This window comes from Carcharodon carcharias, chromosome 3 (genome assembly GCF_017639515.1).
Source record: "Carcharodon carcharias isolate sCarCar2 chromosome 3, sCarCar2.pri, whole genome shotgun sequence".
Lineage (NCBI taxonomy): Eukaryota > Metazoa > Chordata > Chondrichthyes > Lamniformes > Lamnidae > Carcharodon > Carcharodon carcharias.
Window position 1 is genome coordinate 26,381,015 of NC_054469.1, and position 21,875 is coordinate 26,402,889.

The 21,875-nt window shown below is 42.1% G+C and overlaps 1 protein-coding gene across 5 annotated transcripts in view; it reads right to left on the reverse strand.

Annotated features, from left to right (window-relative positions):
* Positions 1–495: 495 nt before the first annotated feature.
* The window catches only part of LOC121275859 (5'-AMP-activated protein kinase subunit gamma-2-like), a 408,268-nt gene continuing 386,888 nt past the window's right edge, over positions 496–21,875 (reverse strand). For 4 of the 5 annotated variants that reach the window (XM_041183598.1, XM_041183600.1, XM_041183601.1 and 1 more), the window contains 5 exons: positions 13,546–13,711; positions 10,782–10,819; positions 10,039–10,185; positions 5,020–5,113; positions 496–2,176 (listed from right to left, as the gene is read on the reverse strand). In XM_041183598.1, coding sequence (XP_041039532.1) covers positions 2,145–2,176; positions 5,020–5,113; positions 10,039–10,185; positions 10,782–10,819; positions 13,546–13,711 — 477 coding nt within the window. In that variant the 3' untranslated portion in view covers positions 496–2,144. Of the gene's footprint in view, positions 2,177–4,953; positions 5,114–10,038; positions 10,186–10,781; positions 10,820–13,545; positions 13,712–21,875 lie in introns of all 5 variants that reach the window. The other variant, XM_041183599.1, reaches the window with a different exon arrangement.

Below are 21,875 nucleotides of genomic sequence, written 5' to 3' on the forward strand. Positions count from 1 at the left end.
AATGAGAGGCCATAGTTTTAGGCTAAGGGGTGGTAGATTTAAATCAGAGATCAGGAGGAATTACTTTTCTCAAAAGGTCGTGAATCTGTGGAATGCTGAATAAATGTGAGGAGATAGACAGATTTTTAATTAGTAATGGGTTGAAAAGTTATGGGGAGAGGGCGGGAAATTGGAGTTGAGGCCGAAAGGAGATCAGCCATGATCATATTGAATGGCGGGGCAGGCTCAAGGGGCTGAATTGCCTACTCCTGCTCCTAGTTCTTGAGTTCAGGATGTTGATAGTAGGGGTTTCTGCAAGGGTAATGTAATTGAAAGTCTTGTTGAAGATGGCTACTCTTGTTCTTGGTAGTTGAGATCACATGGGAGGAAAGAGCTACTGAAGTAACCTTTGTGTTGCTGTAGTGTATCCAGTACATTTTACACAATGTAGCTACTAGACACCAGTGAAGGATATTGAGTTCAGTGGTCATGGCCACCTCAAAAAAAAGCTGTCCATTTAGTTGCACCTGGCAATAAACCTTGTTTATTCAACATTAAAGATGTACAATATTGTATACATATGATAATGCACAGAAGAAATGCAGGACAGCATTCAAAATATGATACAAGATGTGTTTTAATACGCTACATTTAGACTCAGTTCACATCAATTTTAGATTGAATCATTGTAATGGCACTTAAATTGCAACATTGTGATGTAAACTTCATCAACCCAGATCAAAAGGCTGGGAACTTAAAACTAGGACTGGTATGAGCCCTTTGCTCAAGCATTTGTAGATGAAAGTTGCTTATGGGAGGACATCTTTCTACTTCCCAGGTTTCAGCGAAGTATTCAGAGATACTGCACATTCCTGTCATACATACACCAGTTCACTTTCTATTACACAATCCTTACCATAGCGGAAGTACAGAATTCACCGACGTTACTGAATCACCACCAATGATTAATTTTTTTCTATTTTTTTTTTCTGGGGGTAGAGGGAAAGAGGAAAGAGAACGCAAGATTCAAAGTCAACCAAGTAATTCAATTCAGTAGCCTATGCTGATCTAAAGCCCAGTCTCCATCATCAAGATCAGATTTTCAGGAAACATCTTCCACTGGAAATGTTATTTTGAGGTAATAACCTGCTTAAGTATTTGATGTTGTGTGTAGATTTACCCACCCACAGGAGATACTTCAAATCTTCAGGGCTGGGTTGGGGCCCAATGCAAATTTCAACTTGCATCATATTTGTGTGAATTCGCTACACAATTCTTGAATGTCCATGTTTTAAAGTGCATTATTACTTTAATAAGGTTTTGCGACAAAATCAAGTGTTTCTTTTCATGCCCCAGCAAATCCTCACAACAGCAAGTATCATTGTTTTCCTTTTCCCCTCTCCTCCTTTCAACAAAAGAATCTACGATATATTGATAGTGTCATTTTCATGCCTTTGTGCATTTACAAGGACAAAATGTTCCCCCCATCCTTGCAGCCATATGAAAACAATATAATTTACAAAAAAATTAAATGTGCAATCGTACAAACATAATTTTACATTTGCTTACACCGAAAAATATACCTTTCTCTGGCACGTTTTCCCTCAATAACTTCCTATTTACAGTACAGTACAGTTAACAGTTTTCTCACTGCATGCTCCTATTGAATTGGAGGATTAAGATGTACATGTCAGCAGATAAGTGCTGTAGCAGGTCCAAACTGATTTTGAAGTTTGAGATTTTTCATGACAATTCGCACAGTAGCGTTGGTTGGTTCCAACCCCAAGTCATGAAAAAGTTACCAACAAACTGTTTGAAATAAATAGCCACTTGAATCATTCTGGCTTTAACACATTGTTTAAAAATATCTTTTAGGTACAGTTGCTAATAGTTTTTGCAAAATAAATTCTTTCAAAGTCTTAATTGCAACATTACAGCTGTATCTGTATAGCTATTCAGTGAGCAAGATCACCAATTTGGTTTCAGATATTGTCACTAATACTTATCAGATCCAGCTACAGTGTTTGATTAAACTGTTTCAGTTTCCTGATTTCACAATCTTGTGCCTTCTCTTCTCTGTTGTAGCCAGCGTTCACCTGGTCCTGAACAGAATAAGAAGCTTCAAAGAGTTCTTGTCAAGCAACTTCAATGCCCATTATAATCAGTCATTCTGTAATGCTTTCCTTTCTTATAGAACCTGTAAATTGTAAAATGTAAGTTTTCATAAAGAGAAGAAAAACTGTCTTGTTCAAAGAATTAGTTTTGTGCATTGTCTAAGTGCTGAAACATAATGCCTGTTTACTTAAACACATTAGAGCCAAAGAATAGGGAGCCAATTAGTAATCAAAACTCAGTGAAAGCTACATCTGTCTCTCTACGTCCTCTCCTCCTTTAAGAGGTTCCTTAAAATCCACCTCTGAACGTTTCTGATCATTTCTACTAATATCTTCTTCTTTAGCCTTATGCCGCTGTGATGCAAGTGCATTGAGACATTTTTATTTATACACTAAAGGCACTATATGAATGAAAGTTGTTGCTGTTGCTAGTAACCCATCTTGTGTGCTAACAACAATGACGGTCATAGGAGAGCGAATCTGAATCCAATACCTCTAATTTATCTTCTCTTACCAGTTTAGAATTGCAAACTGTCTATTTATGGAATGTGAAAGGTTGCCCGTATTTGTACAAAAATAGCAATGAATTAGAGATAATGGGGGTTGCTGGCTGAGACCATATCACTGATGACACAGTGTACACCTTAAAGTCAACAAGAGTATTTCTCAGGGCCAGTGTGATTTAAGGAGGATTTAAAAAACACAATTTTTAGGCAAGAAAGAATTGCAGGAAATGAAACATTATTCTAAAATTTTATAGGGCATTGGTTATATTTAAAGGAATTTAACAGACTGATTCATTTCATCCATAGTCTATGATTGGTCTATTCTTCCCACCACAAGCTATTTTTTTAATAAACAAAGTTCTATCCTATTTTTCCCTTGAAAAATAAAATATCTCTATAGCCTTCAAACTCCCCTCTAAACAGATATTGATCTGGTCCCTTTTTACTTTGTCAACTAACTGAGAATTGGCCATTTTCCTTTGGAATCTATCTCACACTGCAATATTGTATAGGGGGCACAAAACCATTTTTTTTGCTCTCGTCCAATGTTAGATTGGTCTCATGTTCTTTTTACCTTCACTCCATGTCCAATTCTACTAAACGTATAGCAAAGCTGACATGAATCAAACATTAAGACATGACATCAATCTGGATGAAGTATTTCTAATTTCAAGATGAAATACTAAAATATTACATGCGCAATATTTTTTTAACCGTAGGGCTCCAGTATTCAAACTTTAATAATAAACTGTTTTACATGCTACCCAGATACAGCCAGCTATACTAAAACAAGACTTATAACAAATGGCTGCAGGTTTATACTTGATGAATAAAGATATCAGAATAATTACAAAACTTTTGCAATGATAAGGCAGAAGGTAGTCTGCTATCAGGTAAGTGCTAAAGAGCAAATTTCGCAACCTGTTGAATTCCTCTCACCGATTTTCATCAGAATAAAACTGAAATCATTAAGGGATTCACTAAAGAGGGGGCAAGAAGGCAATCTAAACACAAACATGGCATTCGGAATCAAACAGCTTTTACTGCTCATGCTTTGCTTCATACACTGTAGTACAACATCTGAATCACTACTCCACTCAGACGCATGCAATTTATTTGTGCTTCCAAATTGATTCCATGCAAGCAGTAGTCTCACACCACGTTTTGTGCCAGTGAAATGTGTTTCGTAACAATTGGGAAGTACCCTTGTCTAAGAAACTTTACGGTCAAATATATTTACATTATTGGAGGGGTGTACCCAAATCAGTGTTTCCCTGTATTTCTGATAGTTTTACTGGGCATCTAGACAAGAGTCTGCATTTGCTCCAGATTAATGATGAGAAGTCACCTTTCAGCTCCTGCAAACATCAGCTTGCGACTGGCCAGAACTCCATCTGCTTTATTGGACCCTGAGTTTACAATATCCCATACATCCAACCAGTGACTAAAACCATTTTTTAAAAACTGCCACAACATCACTCAACCTTATGCCTAACACCCTATCATTAAAATCCTAAATCATACTTTTATTATCTTGTGGCTGTACTTCTACAATGTTCTCGACAGTCTTCTCGCTTCTGCCATGCATGAAGCGCAGGTTATCCAGAATCCTGTGGTCTTGGATGAAGAGTCATACCTTCCCTCATCAAATCCATCAACTTCCCGTACTCTTTTTAAAAAAAACGAAGATTCTTGTCTTAACCTTTAAATTCCCCCATGGTATCATTCTTTCCTGTCTCCATTCATGTAACTGTGCATATTCTGGCCTCCATCAATGGCAGATTCCCTGCCCTTTCACTACCTTGCTCCCAACTGCTGGAGTTCCCTCTTTCAGCAATTCAGCCCCATCACCTCCTCCCTGCCTTCAAAAAATATATGACCATACTTCTGCTCTGTCCTGATCCTCTACTTTTGGCCCACAGTGTCCAACTGCTCTGCAACTACGTGCCCTATTAAGTGTTTGACTGAGTGCGATATAAATGTACATTTTGTTAAATCACCAACATCATAATAAATTTGTCCAACACGTGGCAGAAATTCATGCTGTCTGGTGATAGAAAAGACCATGGTACCCATTTGCAACTTCAGATCTTGTGACTTGAGGGTGTTATCCACTTTCAGTTTAAGTTCACCAATCACCATGAGAGAATATACTTTCTCCAGTTATCCATTTAAAATGATCACAGTACACAGCTGGCAAAAAAAAATTGTACAGCTTCAAAAGCAGCTACATATTCAGCCATACTGGCCATGCCAAAGGCTGTTTAGTCAGTCAGCAGATAGCAAAGGGGATTTCAGCAGCCAATGTTGATTCAGCAAGCTGAGTGGGTACAACATGCCAAGGTGTACCCTACCTGAGTGCCTAGAGGAAGGGGTCAGAGGTCAGACTCCAGGAGATTAGGAATATTGTGCATCTATACCTGCTGGGGTGAGAACAAGAGCCTGCAGAATGTCGGACAATGAGACGATTCCCACAATGCTTTCTTTCTCATCAACCACTACAAGCCGATGAACCTGAAAGGGAAAGAAAGATCAGATGGTAAAATGCACACCAAAAAAACTATAGTTGATATTGCATAACTCATCAGTTCCCATGACAACAGCCAAAAATGGTTCTTCAACAGAAGTTCAAGTTCCACTGAAAAATTAACTACAAAAGGTCTTAAACATATTTCACATTTTCAATAAATGGTCAACACATTCTTGTAAAGACATGATAGGTCAAGCAGAAGAGAGCTATGAGAATTTAATGGACTCTTATTGGTTAGGGCTGAAGACAGTTAAGAAGAAATAAATTCAACAATATCCAGCAACTCTCGTAAGTATCTAGACTATTACTGGCACATTTTAGCCGTCAACTATTAATTACTTCTATCATGCATGTATTCCTTATTTGTTTATGAATCACAATGCAGATAATTCAATGCATCCTAAAGATTTATACATAAAGTAAGTTAGACATGCGCATGGCTGTCAAAATAGATTGGCAGGAGGCTGGGAACATGACGGCAAATTCAGAGCAGGGAACAGGAGATGGAGAATTAGTCAGTGACTCAAAGACAGAAGCAGAACAGGTTAAAAAGTGTACAGCACAGGATTTTGGCAGTGTTAAAAGGAGGTGTATCTGTAAATGCAAGGAGTATAGCAAATAAAGCTGATGAGTTGAGGGCATAGATAGATACATACATAGCAGCATAATACCATCACTATGATAGAAACTTGGTTTAAAGAGGGGCAACATCCCTGGATGTAGAGTTTTCAACAGGATAGAGAGGGGGATAAAAAGGTGGGGGTGCAACATTATTGGTTAAAGAAACAATTACAGCTGTGAGAAGGGATGATATAATAAACGAAGCATCAAATTAGGTCATATGGGTTGAGCTCAGAAATAAAAAGGGGGCAGCCACATTGCTAGAAGTGTACCATACATCCCCAAGTGCTGGAAGGGAGTTAGAAGAGCAAATATGTAGGCTAATTTTTGAATGGAAAATCAATAGGATTGTAACTGTTGGAGGCTTCAACCATCCTAATATCAATTGGGATATGAACAGTGTGAGGGAACAGAGGGCACAAAATTCTTGAACTGCATTCAAGAAAACTTTTTCAGCCAGCATGTAACAAGCCCAATGAGACGGGGCACAATTCTAAATTTAGATTTAGGAAATGAAGCTGGGCAAGTGGAAGTAGCAGCAATGGGGGACCATTTTGGAGACAGTGACCATAATAGTGTTAGATTTAGCATAATTATGCAAGAGGACAAAGACAGAACAGGAGTAGAAGTTCTAAATCGGGGGAAGAAAAATTTTACAAAGCTGAGAGGTGAACTGGCAAAAGTGGACTGGACGCAGCTACTAGAAGGAGAAACAGTGTCAAAAGCGAGATTCTACGGGCACAGTGTAGACATGCCTCCATAAAGAAATAGGGTGGTACTGCCAGAAGCATAGTGCAAGATAAAGCAGAAAAAGAGCTTATGAAAGTCACAAAAAGCTTAATACTGCAGAAATCCTAGAGGGGTATAGAAAGTACGGGGATGAAATAAAAAAGGAAATTAGGAAAGTAAAAAGAGGATACGGAAAAATATTGGCAGGTAAAATCAAAGAAAACCCAAAGATGTTTTACCAGTACATTAAGAGCAAGAGAATAACTAAGAAAAGGGTTGGGCCTGACAGAGATGTACATAGTAACTTAAGCATTGATGCAGAAGATGTGGGCAGGGTTCTCAATGAGTACTTTGTCTCTGTCTTCACTGAGGAGACATTCTAGTTAAAGAGGAAGAGTGTGAGATATTAGAAACAATGAGCATAGTGAGAGAGGGAGTACTGGAGGGACTGGCATCCTTGAAAGTGGATAAATCACCAGGCCCAAATGGGTTGTATCCTAGGTTCTTGAAGGAAGCCACGGAGGAAATAGCAATGCTCATTAAGTACAGGCGAGGTACCAGAGGATTGAAGGTCTGCGAAGGTTGTACCAATATTTAAAAAGGATGCAAGGGATAGGCCCGAAAATTATACGCCAGTCAGGCTGACTTCGGTGGTGGGCAAATTATTGGAATCAGTTCTGATAGACATGGCAAGTGGTCTCTTAAAAAGGCACAGATTGATCAGGGATAATCAGTTTTATTAGGGGTAGATTGTGTCATACTAACTTAATAGAATTTTTTGAGGAAGTAACAAGGAGAATTGATGAGGGTAGTGCAGTGAATGTTGTCTACACGGGTTTTAGTAAGGCATTTGACAAGGTCCCACATGGTAGACTGGTTAGAAAAATGAGATCCAATGGGATACAGGGGAAGGTGGCAAGTTGGATCCAAAATTGGTCAGCGACGGGAAACAACAAGTAATAGTCGATGGATGTTTTTGAGAGTGGAAAGTGGTTTCCAGTGACGTTCCATGGGGCTCAGTGTTGGGGACCTTGCTGTTTGTTGTAAATATTAATGATTTGGACTTAAATGTGGTGGTGTGGTTGATGGTGAAGAGGATAGCTGTTGTCTCCAGAATATCAATGGTTTGGTTGTGAGGGTGGACAAGTGGCAAAAAAATAAAAACAAAAAACCGCAAATGCTGGAAATCCAAAACAAAAACAGAATTACCTGGAAAAACTCAGCAGGTCTGGCAGCATCCAGACCTGCTGAGTTTTTCCGGGTAATTCTGTTTTTGTTTTGGAAAAGTGGCAAATGGAATTCAATCTAGAGAAATGAGAGGTAATGCATCTGGGGAGAGCAAACAAAGCTAGGAAATACTCAATAAATGGGAGGATATTGAGAGGGGTTGAGGAAGTGAGAGACCTTGAAGTGCATGTCCGTGGCAGGACAGGTGGATAAGGTGGACGAGGTATTGAATACAAAAGCAGGGATTCCACAATGATGGAATTGTATAAAACACTGGTTAGGCCACAGCTGGAATTTTGTGTACAGTTCTGGGCACCATCTTAAGTGCATCAACGGGCAGAGGAATCTGGGTGTACAGGTCCACAGGTCACTGAAAGTGGCAATGCAGGTGGATAAGGTAGTCAGGAAGGCATATGGCATGCTTGCCTTCATTGGCAGGGGTATTGAATATAAAAGCTGGGAAGTCATGCTGCAGCTGTATAGAACCTTGGTTAGGCCACACTTGGAACACTGCATGCAATTCTGGTCATCACATTACCAGAAGGATATGGAGGTGTTGGAGAGGGTGCAGAGGAGGTTTACCAGGATGCTGCTTGGTCTGGAGATTATTAGCTATGAGGAGAGGTTGGAGAAACTCGGATTGTTCTCACTAGAGCAACGGAGATTGAGAGGCGACTTGATAGAAGTTTACAAAATTATGAGCGGCATGGACAAAGTAGATAGTCAGAAGCTTTTTCCCAGGGTGGAAGAGTCAATTACTAAGGGACATAGATTTAAGGTGAGAGGAGAAAACTATAGAGGAGATGTGCGGGGGCAAGTTTTTTTACGCAGAGGATAGTGAGTTTCTGGAATTCGCTGCCAGAGGAGGTGGTGAAAGCAGGACGATAGTGGTGTTTAAGAGGCAGCTTGACAAATACATGAATAGGATGGGAATAGAGGGATACAGACCCCGGAAGTGCAAAATGTTTTAGTTGACAGGCAATATGATCGGCGCAGGCTTGGATTGTTTTTTTTTGTTCACCACATTACAGGAAGGACATAATTGCTCTGGAGAGAGTGCAGAGGAGATTTATAAGAATGTCGCTAGGGCTTGAAAATTGTAGCTATGAATACAAATTTGATAGGCTAGGGTTGTTTTTCTTGGAAAGGAAGTGGCTGAGGGGTGACCTAATTGATGTCTAGATAGGGTAGACAGGAAAGACTTGTTTCCTCTAGCTGATGGGTCAATTACCAGGGGGCATAGATTTAAAGGTGATTGGTAGAAGGATTAGAGGACACAAGGAAGAACTTTTTCACCCAGGGTAGTGGGCATCTGGAATTCACTGCCTAAGTTGGTGGTTGAAACGCTCAACTCATTTAAAAAGGTACCTGGATCTGCATCCGAAGTGCTGTAACCTGCAAGGCTATGGACCAGCTGCTGAAAAGCGGGATTAAAAATGAGCAGCTAGTTTCTTTTTTTTCTTTTTATGGCCGGCACAGAGACGATGGGCTGAATGTGTAACTTATCTATGTTTCTAAATTTAAACATCACCCACAATGTGACTGAAAACTGCAGCCACAGCGCAGAGAGAGAGAAAACAAAATGTCTTAACTGATATGTCAACAAGATTATTTAGCAAAAATGTGAAAAATATCTTGTTTGTGGCAAAATGCAAGGTTTGTAACTATCTTGTCAACAATTGAACCCACAGTTGGAACAAATTTCCCACAGTCTGAGGGACTGAAAACAAAACAAGAAAACAAGCGAAGCTGATAAGATGAAATACATTTCGAATGTACTATACCATATGGGACCTGGAAAGACTTGCGTACGTTTTATATATTGTATAGAATTGTGATTAGGTCATACTTGGAGTACGGAGCCAGATGAGGAAAGATCAGGTCAGGTGACCAAAAGCTTGGTCAAGGAAATAGGTTTTAAGGATGTCTTAAAAGGGGGAAAGCAAGGAAGAGAGGCAGGGAGGTCTGGGAAGTAAACTCCAGAGCTAGGGCCTAGGCAACTGAAGAAACAGCCACCAATGGTGGAGTGAATAAAATCATGAGTGCTCAAGAGGCCAAAATTAGAGGAGTGCAGATATCTCAGAGCTGGATGAAATTACAGAGGTAAGGAGGGAACAAGGTGCAGTTGAGTCCAGTAGTACTGATTTAAGGAGAAGTGAGAGATTAACATAAAAGGGAGAAAGGAATAGAAGGAGATGTTAATGGGGCTAGATGAAGAAAAGTAGGAGACAGCTCCTGTGCAGAATAAACACTAGCAGGACCTGTTGGGCTGAATAGCCTGTTCCTGTGCTGGAAGTACTATGCAATAAACGTGTATAAAATTTTACCCTACCTCGGCTTTGACTATTCTGTCCACTGTTGTCTCCAGTGCTTCTAGCCTGTGACACTTCACAACCCCTTCAAAATACTGTGAGCGGTGTCGCAGTGCCTGGGTTACAGTGATATCCAGATTATTGTAGGTCTTCTCAGCAGCAAGATTCTGAGCAGGGGAAAATAAACTTGGCTTAATATAAAATGCTTGAGCTCTTTAGATCTTAAGAAAGAAAGAAAATGCGCAAGACTCTGATCGATATTTACACCTTCTCGTTTTACTGGTTTTATTTTTCCTTAATTTGCTCAAAAACCCAGAGAGAAATCGGGTGATGTCAGCTGAAAGTAAAACAACTCTTTAGCAGTTCAAAACGTTAGTTATCCACAAACAAGGTTTTGGTCAAAAATGTTTCAAAGACAAAGTGCTTTTAAGATATCTTTTAAAAGATCCTTAACAGCACTGTGGGGTGTACCTACCTACACCACACAGACTGCAGCGGTTCAAGGAGGCAGCTCACTGCCACCTCCTCAAGGGGCAACTAGGGATGGGCAATAAACGCTGGCTCAGTCGGTGGAGCCCGCATCCTGAGAATGAATTTTAGAAAAGTTGTAATCCACAAAATATCATGCCAAAGGAGTTAATGTGCGCATTGGAACATGGGAAATGCTAATTATATTCAGAATGGCAGCATATAGCTGCTGCAGAAGGTATGTATCAAGAAATTTAATCTACAATGCATTATAAGTGAAAGCAGTTGTACTTACTATAACATCAAATTTGGAATAAATATCTACAACCTTCCCTGTAAAAGAAAAATAAATGAACTCAGACGATTGACCGAGAGGTGCTGTTTTTTGTGTAAAAACCCAAATCCGTTCCACTCTCCCTGAATGGATCAATGAGCCAACAGTTGCAGCACTTTTGAAGATGTTTGTGTTGCTCAAATGATCACCATTGTGTATATGAAGCCAATGATCATCTTAGTAATGACTATAAGCAAATGCAAATTAACAAATATGTAGCTAGCTTTGCAGGGCAATAAAACTTAAGGTTCAATTGTATCAATACTTTTGTTGCATTTCTGGCACTGATAAGATTTATATGGATGCTTACAAGCCTTTTTATTTAAAAAAAGTGTTGAGACACCCATAGCTTTTTCCTTCCTACAAGGGATCATAAACTCAACTCACACCAGTTTGTTTAACTGAGTAAATCAGCTAAACATCTTATTTGGCTGTATTATCTTTGCTGCTGCAGCAGCTGGGCATAGAGGGGAAAGAGTCATTGATCTATTTTTAAAGGATAAATACAAATAGATGGCTGATGTCGAGCTGATGTCAGGTAAATATACACACACACACACACACACATATAGAGCAAAGCATTACAAAGAGAAAATATCACAAATAGTATTTTAGCAGTTATATGAAAGAACAATTTACATCTTAAAATATAATCTATAGATATGCTAATCTGATGATCAATTGGGTTTAATGTTGTAGCGAACATATGCAATTATTGAAATTTAGCTCACTACAAGGTTAAATAATTTTTGTTCTACAGAAAGGGAACTGTTTTTCCTGATATAACTCCATAGAATTCTTTCCTTCAAAAATTCCTTCGACTAGAGTCTGGTAATGTCTTCTTGAAAATTTGGAGTCATGAAGTCATAGAGCCATAGAGGTCTATAGCACAGAAAAAGGCCCTTCTGCCCATCGAGTCTGCGCCGGTCAAACAAGTACCTAACTATTCTAATCCCATTTTCCAGCAGTAGGCTCATAGTCTTGTATGCCATGGCATCGCAAGTGCACATCCAAATACTTCTTAAACGAGGGTTTCTGCCTCTACCACCCTTTCAGGCAGTGAGTTCCAGATTCCCAACACCCCTGCATGAAAAAATTCTTCCTCACATCCCCTCACATTAAATCTATGCTCCCTGGTTAATGATCCCTTCACCAAGGGGAAAAGTTCCTTCCTGTTTACCCTATCTATGCCCCTCAATTTTATACACCTCAATCATGTACCTCCTCAATAACCCCAGTCTATCCAATCTCTCCTCATAACTAAAACTCTCCAACCCAGGCAACATCCTGGTAAATCTCCTCTGCACTCTCTCTAGTGCAATCACATCCTTCCTATAATGCAGATTCCGGAACTGCACGCAATACTCTAGCTATGGCCTGACCAGTGTTTTATTAAGAATATGAATGGTACCAATATCACAGTTAGTTTCCCTGCTTTAAACAGAGGATATATTCGAGGTGGCATTAAGAGTGGAACGACAAGAACTCCAAACATTGCAGATCAAGGCCACTTATGCCAGATTAAACTACAACATACTGCTCTGCATGCTTGAGGAAGGTGTTATCGTGAAATGAGAGCTCAACTGGATCTCAACAGTTCAGCAAGTAAATTCACTATGTAGTCGATAGAGCAACTTGCCAAGGCATCTTCAACAGCACTTTGCAAACCTGTGATCTCTACCACCCAGAATAATGAGGACAGCAGACGCATGGAATATCATCATCATCTGCAAGTACCCCTCCAAGTCACACACCATCCGACTTGGAACAACAACAACATTCCCTCACTGTCACTGGGTCAAAATCCTGGAACACACTGTGGGAGGACCTGCATCAGATGGACTGCAGCAATTCAACAAGTGGCTCATACCACTTTCTCCTCAGGGCAATTAGGGATGAGCAATAAATGCTGGCCTCGTCAGCAATGCTCACATCCAATGAACAGATTAATAAAGGGAGACCAAGAAGGTCTTGAGCTCAATTCCTGGTCTATGCTCAGATACTACAGAGGTTCTTAGGTATCTCTGCAAGAAACAGTCAGGGTTTCTGCTCCAGGTTACTGTCCAGTGGCTAAAAACGATCAAAGTTTATGTCTGGTGAGGCCAAGATCAGCCTTGGCTATGTGGCTCAAATCCCAATTGAACAACTTGCTAACGCTGATTGTCTCAACACATCTAAACAATTGTCACTTGGTTGAGATATTGATAGAAACTAAACATAGAGCGATGTAATGAAGTTACGAAGGTTGATCAATTGTGATCACATCACAGCCAAACCCAAATCAGTCCTCATTCAGTATCTACATGTGCACACAGTTCCCATCAAGTGTCCCTTGAGTTAACCTTGAACAGCTATAAGGACAACTCTCCAAGTATGACCAATAAGGTTTGCAAAAGAGCACTCTAAACTATGGCAGATACAAATGACATCCAAAGATGCAGTGCATACCACAGAATGAGGTATTGTTCAAAGAACACCACCTAAGACATAACTTGAAAACAGTGCATAATACAAACCAAAACTATGCAAAATAGCAACAAAATACAAAATCATTCAGTGTTTGAACAGAGAAGGGATGTTAACTTTACAGATGGAATCATTCATCAGAACCCAAGGTGTAGTGCTCATGTTAGCCATGGACACAAATTGCTTTAGTTCATTGTTTCCTTAATCATTGATAACACTGTACGCCTGAATAAGCCATAAGCACAAGAGTTGTACGAACCTGACTCATCCACAACCGGCAAGGCAGAAACCCTTCTTTCCACAAATATACTCAGCGCTTTAATAATAGGAGTGTTTGGATGGATAAAGGCAATATTAAGGTACGTTCCTATCCCAAGTTCCTCCAGTGTTTTCTTCATAAAGGCAGGCTTTGGCATCTCGGAGACCTATAGGACCACAAAAGGAAACTTATTTACCACCCGCCAAATTCATATATTGATTTCTAGGTATTTACAAGTACTTCAATCCCCAATATTTCCACAGCTGAACCAGAGCAGATAGGACTCCCATATGACTGTACAAGGGCTCATTGTTGATGCTCCTACTTTATTTTAAGTCAGGTACCTAAACTGATTTTTCAGTACAGAAAGGAGGAAGAGTCACCAGCCGAACTTCTGTGTTTGGCTTTTCGCAGAGTCTTCAGTTTAATCTTGCAGTGGCAATTCTATTTCAGAAAATTAAGTTTAATGCTGGGCGTTTAAGAAGTGACAGATTACACCATTCAAGGAGGTGGCTCAGCAGCACCACCTTCTCGAGGACCAGTGCTGTGCAATAAATGCTGTCGCTGCCAATGACACAAACATCCTGAGAATGAATGCAACAATAAGAAAAACACACAGATCTGACTACGGGATTTTTAAAATCCCTGCCCATGTAAGTCAGACAAAAAGAAAGCATTTTGCATAGTAACTTGTAGATGGTTGAATGAAGACCCAAGAAGGGATCAAAGGAGCAAATCACAAACTGGATTAGTTTAATCCTCTTTACCTCTCTAGAGGTTTGGCAGCAGGTCAAGTCACATTTGCAACTTTGGAGCACATCCACACTTTTTTGACTGTTATAGCAGACTGCGTACGCATAATGGTATTGTCACTGGTACTGTCACTGGATTTTTTTCTTTTATTCATTCATGTGATGTGGGCGTTGCTGGCTAGGCCAAGCATTTATTGCCCATCCCTCATTGCCCTAGTTCAGGGGACATTTAAGAGCCAACCACATTGCTGTAGATCTGGAGTCACATGTAGGCTAGACCGGGTAAGGATGGCAGATTTCCTTCCCTGAAGGACAATAATGAACCAGATGGGTTTTTACAACATTTGACGATGGTTTCATGGTCATCATTAGACTTTTAATTCCAGTATTTTTTATTATTGAATTCAAATTCCACCAAGTGCCATGGTGGGATTCGAACCTGGCTATTACCCTAGGGCATTAACAGAACCCTAGGTCTCTGGATTACTAGTCCAACGACAATAGAACTATGCCATCGCCTCTCCCAGGGTAATGCTCTGGGAGTGCAGGTTTGAATCCCACCATAGTGGATGGTGGAAATTGAATTCAATAAAAGTCTGGCATTAAACTCTAATGATGATCATGAAACCATTGTTGATTGTCGTAAAAACCTATCTGGTTCACTAATGTCCTTTAGGGAAGAAAATCCACCGTCCTCATTTGGTCTGGCCTACACGTGACTCCGGATCTGCAGTAATGTGGTTGACTCTTAGCTGCCCTCTGAAATGGCCTAGCAAGCAACTCAGTTGTATCACTCAGCTAAAAGGTCAGTAAAAAGGAATGAAACCACTCAGACCACCTGGCATCGACCTAGGCACCGGAAACGACAATGGCAAACCCAGCCCTGTCGACCCTGCAAAGTCCTCCTTGCTAACAACTGGGAGCTTGTGCCAAAATTGGGAAAACAGCCTCACAGATGAGTCAAGCAACAGCCTGACAGTCATATTCATGGAATCAGGCCTTACAATGTCCCAGACACCACCATCACCAGCCCTGGGTATGTCCTGGCCCACAGGCAGGACAGACCCAGCAGAGGTGGTGGCACAGTGGTATACGGTCGGGAGGGAGTTGCCCTGGGAGTCAACATCGACTTCGGACCCCATGAAGTCCCACAGCATTAAGTCAAACCTCCTGCTGATTACGACTTACCATCCTCCCTCCAGCTGATGAATCCGTACCCCTCCATGATGAACACCACTTGGAGGAAGCACCAAGTGTGGTAAGGGTGCAGAAAGTACTCTGGGTGGAGGACTTCAATGCCCATCACCAAGAGTGGCCTGATAGCACCACAACAGACTGGGCTGGTCGAGTCCCAAAGGACATAGCTGCTGGACTGCAGCAGGTGGCAAGGGAACCAAGAGGGAAAAGCATACTTGACCTCTTCCTCACCAACCTGCCTGCCGCAGATGTATCTGCCATGACAGTATCGGTAGGAGTGACCACTGCACAGACTTTGAGACGACGAAGTCCCTCCTTCACATTGAGGATACCCTCCATCATGTTGTATGGCATTACCACCGTGCTAAGTGGGATTGGTTTCAAACAGATATAGAAACTCGAGGCTGGGCATCCATGAGGCGTTGTGGGCCATCAGGAGTGGCATTGTACTCAAATACAATCTGTAACCTCATGGCCCAGAATATCTCCCCACTCTACCATTACACCAAGCCAAGGGATCAACCTCAGTTCAAAGAAGAGGAGTGCAGGAGGGCATGCCAGGAGCAGCACCAGGCATACCCGAAAACGAGGTGTCAACCTGGTGAAGCTACAACACAGGGCTACTTGCATGCCAAACAGCAAGTGATAGGCAGAGCTAAGCGATTTGACAACCAACGGATAAGATCTAAGCTCTGCAGTCCTGCCACATCCAGTCATTAATGGTGGTGGACAATTAAAAAACTCACTGGAGGAGGAGGAAGCTCCAAAAACATCCCCATCCTCAATGATGGGGGAGCTCAGCACATTAGTGCATTTGCAAAAATCTTCTGCCAGAAGCACTGAGTGGATGATCCATCTTGGCCTCCTCTGGAGGTCCCCAACATCACAGAGGCCAGTTTTCAGCCAATTCGATCCACTCCACGTGATATCAAGAAACAGCTGAAGGCACTGGACACTGCAAAATCTATGGGTCCTGACGATATTCCGGCAATAGTACTGAAGACTTGTGCTCCAGAATTTGCCACACCCAGAGCCAAACTGTTCCAGTATAGCTACAAAACTTGCATCCATCCAGCAATGTGGAAAATTGGCCAGGTTTGTCCTATACACAAAAAGCAGAACAATTCAACCAGGCTAATTACCACCCCATCAGTCTACTCTAAATCATCAGTAAATTAATGGAAGGGGTCATCAATAGTGCTATCAAGCGGCACTTGCTTAGCAATAACCTGCTCACTGATGCTCAGTTTGTGTTTTGCCAGTCAATCTGCTCCTGACTTCATTATAACCTTGGTTCAAACATGGACAAGAGAGCTGAACTCCAGAAGTGAGGTGAGAGTGACTGCCCTCGACATCAAAGTCACATTTGACAGGGCGTGGCATCAAGGAACTTAGCAAAACTGGAGTCAAGGGGAATCCAGGAGAAAAATCTCTGCTGGTTAGTCATACCTAGCAGAAAGGGAGATGGTTGTGGTTGTTGGAGGTCAATCATCACAATTCCAGCACATCACTGCAGGAGTTCCTCAGGGTAGTGTCTGAGGCACAAACATCTTACAGCTGCTTCAATGACCTTCCTTCCATCATAAGGTCACAAGTGGGGATGTCCTCTGATGATTGCACTATGTTTAGCACCACTTAGACTGCCTCAGTATCTGAGGAGTCTCATGTCCAAATGCAGCAAGACCTGAACAGTATCCAGGCTTGGGCTGACAAGTGGCAAGTAACATTTGAGCCACAGAAGTACCATCTCCAACAAGAGAGAATCCAACCATCACCTCTTGACATTCAATGGCATTACCATCACTGAATCTGCCACTATCAACATCCCAGAGGTTACCATTGACCCAGAAACTGAACTGGACTAGCCATATAAATACTGTGATTACAACAGCAGTTCAGAGGCTCAGAATCCTGTGGCAAGTAACTCAACTCCCAACTCCCCAAAGCCTGCCCACCATCTACAAGGCAAAAGTCAGGAGTGTGATGGAATGTTCCCATTTGCCTGGACGAGTGCAACTCCAACAACACTCAAGAAGCTTGACACCTTCCAGGGTAAAGCAGACGGCTGGACTGGCACCACATCTACAAACATTCACTCCCTCCACCACCGCATAGTTACAGCAGTGTGTACCATCTACAAGATGCACTGCAGAAACTCGCCAAGGCTCCATTGACAGCACCATGGGTGTATTTACCTCACATGGACTGCAGTTGTTCAAGAAGGCAGCTCACCACCACATTCAAGGGAAAAAAGGGATGAGCAATAAATGTTGGCTTACCCAGCAAAGCCCACATCCCTTAAAAAGGGAATTTAAAAAAATACAAGCAGCATCCGACTAGGGGATATGATAAGTTAGTGCCTTGGCCCAGAATTTGAGATGAACAGACTGTCTCAGCATGTCTATCAAAAACCATGCAAACAGCACCATGAAACAGCACATCAAATATCTATTCTGGTGTTGGATTATGTATGGTGAAAAGCTGAAAATTAGTAGTGTGCTTGCTATGGAGAGATTTTGATTAAAAGTTAGTAAATTTGTTGCAACAGTGAGGTACAAAAAAAACGGTTTATCTGGAATTAATAATGCAACAGGCTCCAATCAACTTGGATCTAATGAAGTCTGCCAGAGAAAAAAATCTAGGCACATTACAGAAGGTCTGACTTTTTAAATTCATTTTTTTATGGGATGTCACTGGCTAGGCCAATATTTATTGCCATCCCTCATTGCCCTTCTGAACTGCTGCAGTCCATGTGGTGTGGGTACACCCACAGTGCTGTTAGGAGGGAGTTCCAGGATTTTGACCCAGTGCCTGTGAAGGAACGGTGATATATTTCCAAGTCAGGTTTGCTGGGGGGGGGGGGGGGCGCGCGCGCGCGGAGAGAACATCCAGGTGGTGGTATTCCCATGTACCTGCTGCCCTTGTCCTTCTTGACAGTAGCGGTCAGGTTTGGAAGGTGCAATGTCAGGGGACTTGTTGAGTTCCTGCGGTGCATCTTGTAGATGGTACATGCTGCTGCCACTGTGCATCAGTGTTGGAGAGAGTGAATATTTGTGGATGGGTGCCAATCAAGTGGGTTGCTTTGTCCGGATGGTGTCAAGCTTCTTGAGTGTTGTTGGAGCTGCACTCATCCAGGCAAGTAGAGAGTATTCCATCACACTCCAGACTTGTGCGTTGTAGATGGTAGACAAGCTTTGGGGAGTAAGGAGATGAGTTACTCGTCACAGGATTCCTAGCCTCTGACCTGCTCTTGTAGCCACATATTTATATAGCTAGTCCAGATGTGTTTCTGAATTATAAGGGGTGACGGTTTGATTCTCTCTTGTTGGAGATGGTCATTATCTGGCACCTGTATGGCACGAACATTACCTGCCTCTTTTCAGCCCAAGCCTGGATTTTGTCTAGGTCGTGCAGCATTTGGACATGGACTGTTTCAGTATCTGAACCATCGCGAATGGTGCTGACCATTGTGCAATCATCGGTGAACATCCCCGCTTCTGACTATATGATGAAGCAGCTGAAGATGGTTGGGCTGAGGACACTACCTTGAGGAACTCCTGCAGTGATGTCTTGGAACTGAGCTAACTGACCTCCAAAAACCACAACCATCTTTCTTTGTGCTAGGTATGACTCCAACCAGCGGAGAGTTTCCTTCAAGATTCCCATTGATTCCAGTTTTGCTAGGGCTCCCTGATGTCACACTCGGTCAAATGCTGTCTTGATGTCAAGGGCAGTCACTCTCACCTTACCTCTGCAGTTTAGCTCTTTTGTCCATGTTTGCACCAAGGTCAGGAGCCAAGTGGCCCTTGCAGAACCAAAAATGAGCAGTGAGCAAGTTGTTTCTTAACAAGTGCCACTTGGTAGTGCTGTTGATGACCCCTTCCATCACTTAACTGATGAGAGTATATTGAGGGCTGTAATTGGCTGGGTTGGATTTGTCCTGATTCTTGTGTACAGGACATACCTGGACAATTTTTCACATTGCTGGGTAGTTACCTGTGTTGTAGCTATACTGGAACAGTTGGATAGGGGCGTGGCAACTTCTGGGGCACAAGTCTTCAGTACTATTGCCAGAAAACTGTCAAGGCCCATAGCTTTTGCAATATCCACTGTCTTCAGCTGTTTCTTGATATTATGTGAAGTTAATTAAATTGCCTGCAGTCTGGCATCTGAGATGCTGGGGACCCTCCAGATGTGGCTGAGATGGATTATCTACTCAGCAGTTCTGGCTGAAGATTGTTGCAAATGCTTCAGCCTTATCTTTTGCACTGATGTGCTGAGCTCCCCATCATTGAGGATGGGGTATTTGTGGAGTGTCCTCCTCCAATTAGTTAAATGCCCACCACTTTCACGACTGGATGTGGCAGGACTGCAGAGCTTAGATCTTATCTGTTGGTTGTCGAATTGCTTAGCTCTGTCTATCACTTGCTACTTGTGCTGTTTAACACACAAGTAGTCCTGTGTTATAGTTTCACCAGGTTGACACCTCATTTTTAGGTATGCCTGGTGCTCCTCCTGGCATGCCCTCCTGCACTCTTTATGAAATCAGGGTTGATCCCTTGGCTAGATGGTAATGGTAGAGTAGGGGATATGCCGGTTCATGAGGTTAAAGATAGTGGTTGAGTATAATTCTGCTGCTACTGATGGCTCACAGCACCTCATGGATGCCCAGTCTTACTAGATCTGTTTGAAATCTATCTCATTTAGCACAGTGGTAGTGCCACACAACGTGAGGGTATCCTCAATGTGAAGGTGGGACTTCGTCTCCTCAAGGACTGTGCAGTGGTCACTCCTACCGATACTGTCATGGACAGAAGCATCTGCGGCAGGCAGGCTGGTGAGGAGGAGGTCTAGTATGTTTTTCCCTCACCACCTGCCGAAGGCCCAATCTTGCAGCTATGTCCTTTAGGATTCGGGTAGCTTGGTCTATACTGGTGCTACTGAGCCACTCTTGGTGACGTACATTGATGTCCTCCCACCCAGAGTGCATTCTGCACCCTTGCCAGCCTCAATTCTTCCTCCAAGTGGTGTTCAACATGGAGGAGCACTGATTCATCAGCTGAGTGGGGTGGGGGTGTGGTACATGGTATTTAGGAGGTTTTCTTGCCCATGTTTGACCTGATGCCATTTGACTTCATGGGGTCCGAAGTCGATGTTGAGGACTCCAAGGGCAATTTCATCCCCACTGTCTACCACTGCACTGTCACTGGTGGGACAGGACATACCCAGGGATGGTGTTTGTGGTGTCTGGGATATTATCTGTAAGGTATGATTCTGAGAGTATGACTATGTCGTTGACTAGTCTGAGACAGCTCTCCCGGTTTGGCACAAGCCTCCAGATGTTACTAAGGAGAACTTTGCAGGGTCGAAAGGGCTGAGTTTGCTGTTGTCATCTCCGGTACCTTGGTAGATGCCAGATTCTCCATTAGGTTTCATTCCTTATTTACTTTTTTTTTAGCGGTTGATACTTGTATCTTGCTAGGTCATTTCAGAGAGCTTTTAATAGTCAATCACATTGCTATGGATCTGGAGTGACATGTAGGCCACGTCAGGGAAGGACAGGAGATTTCCTTCCCTCAGGGACATTACTGAACCAGATGGGTTTTTCCGACACTTGACAATGGTTTCATGATCATCATTAGACTTTTAATTCCAGATTTTTATTGGATTAAAACTCCACTATCTGCCCCGGTGGGATTCCGTCCCCAAAGCATTGCTTTGGACATCGGGATAACTAGCCCAATGGCAACATCACTACGCCATCATCCCCCTCAGCTTGTGTTGAAAATCAAGAATGCACAGAAACATAGGTAAGCATTTTCCTCTGCAGTAACCAGCTTTTTGGGCAAACCTAGCCAACAACATAGGAACATCCAGGAGTAACACCCAGCACCAGATACCTTGTCGCAAAAGAATTCCTCCGACCTTGCTTAGGCAGACATCTTTAGCTAGTGCACCCTCGCAATTACAGTAAATGAGTGTAGGTGGGAAATGTTCCTTTTCCCGTTCTTAAGGGCCACTGGCAGGAAGGAATGCCCGAGGGCATAAAGCCTCTGTAGGGCCAATTAAGACTGCTCCATTGTCTAAGGCTAGTCAGGATCTGGAATCTTCTCAAAGGAAGTTCTTAAATCTCATAGCTTAAAAGATTTTACGGCCTTGTTTCAATATTTTAAAAAAAGTTTTAATGGTTTCTTTTAAATGTTAAAAATGTGTAAGTATTTTTTAAAATCAAATTATTTCTACATCTTGTTTTTTAAAAAAATGAGTATTGGGAAATGATGGGGTCTCCTTCAGACCTTGGCCTGCTATTTTTTCATTCATTCATGGGATGTGGTTGTTGCTGGCTTGGCCATCCCTAATTGCCCTTGAGCTGGTGGCGGT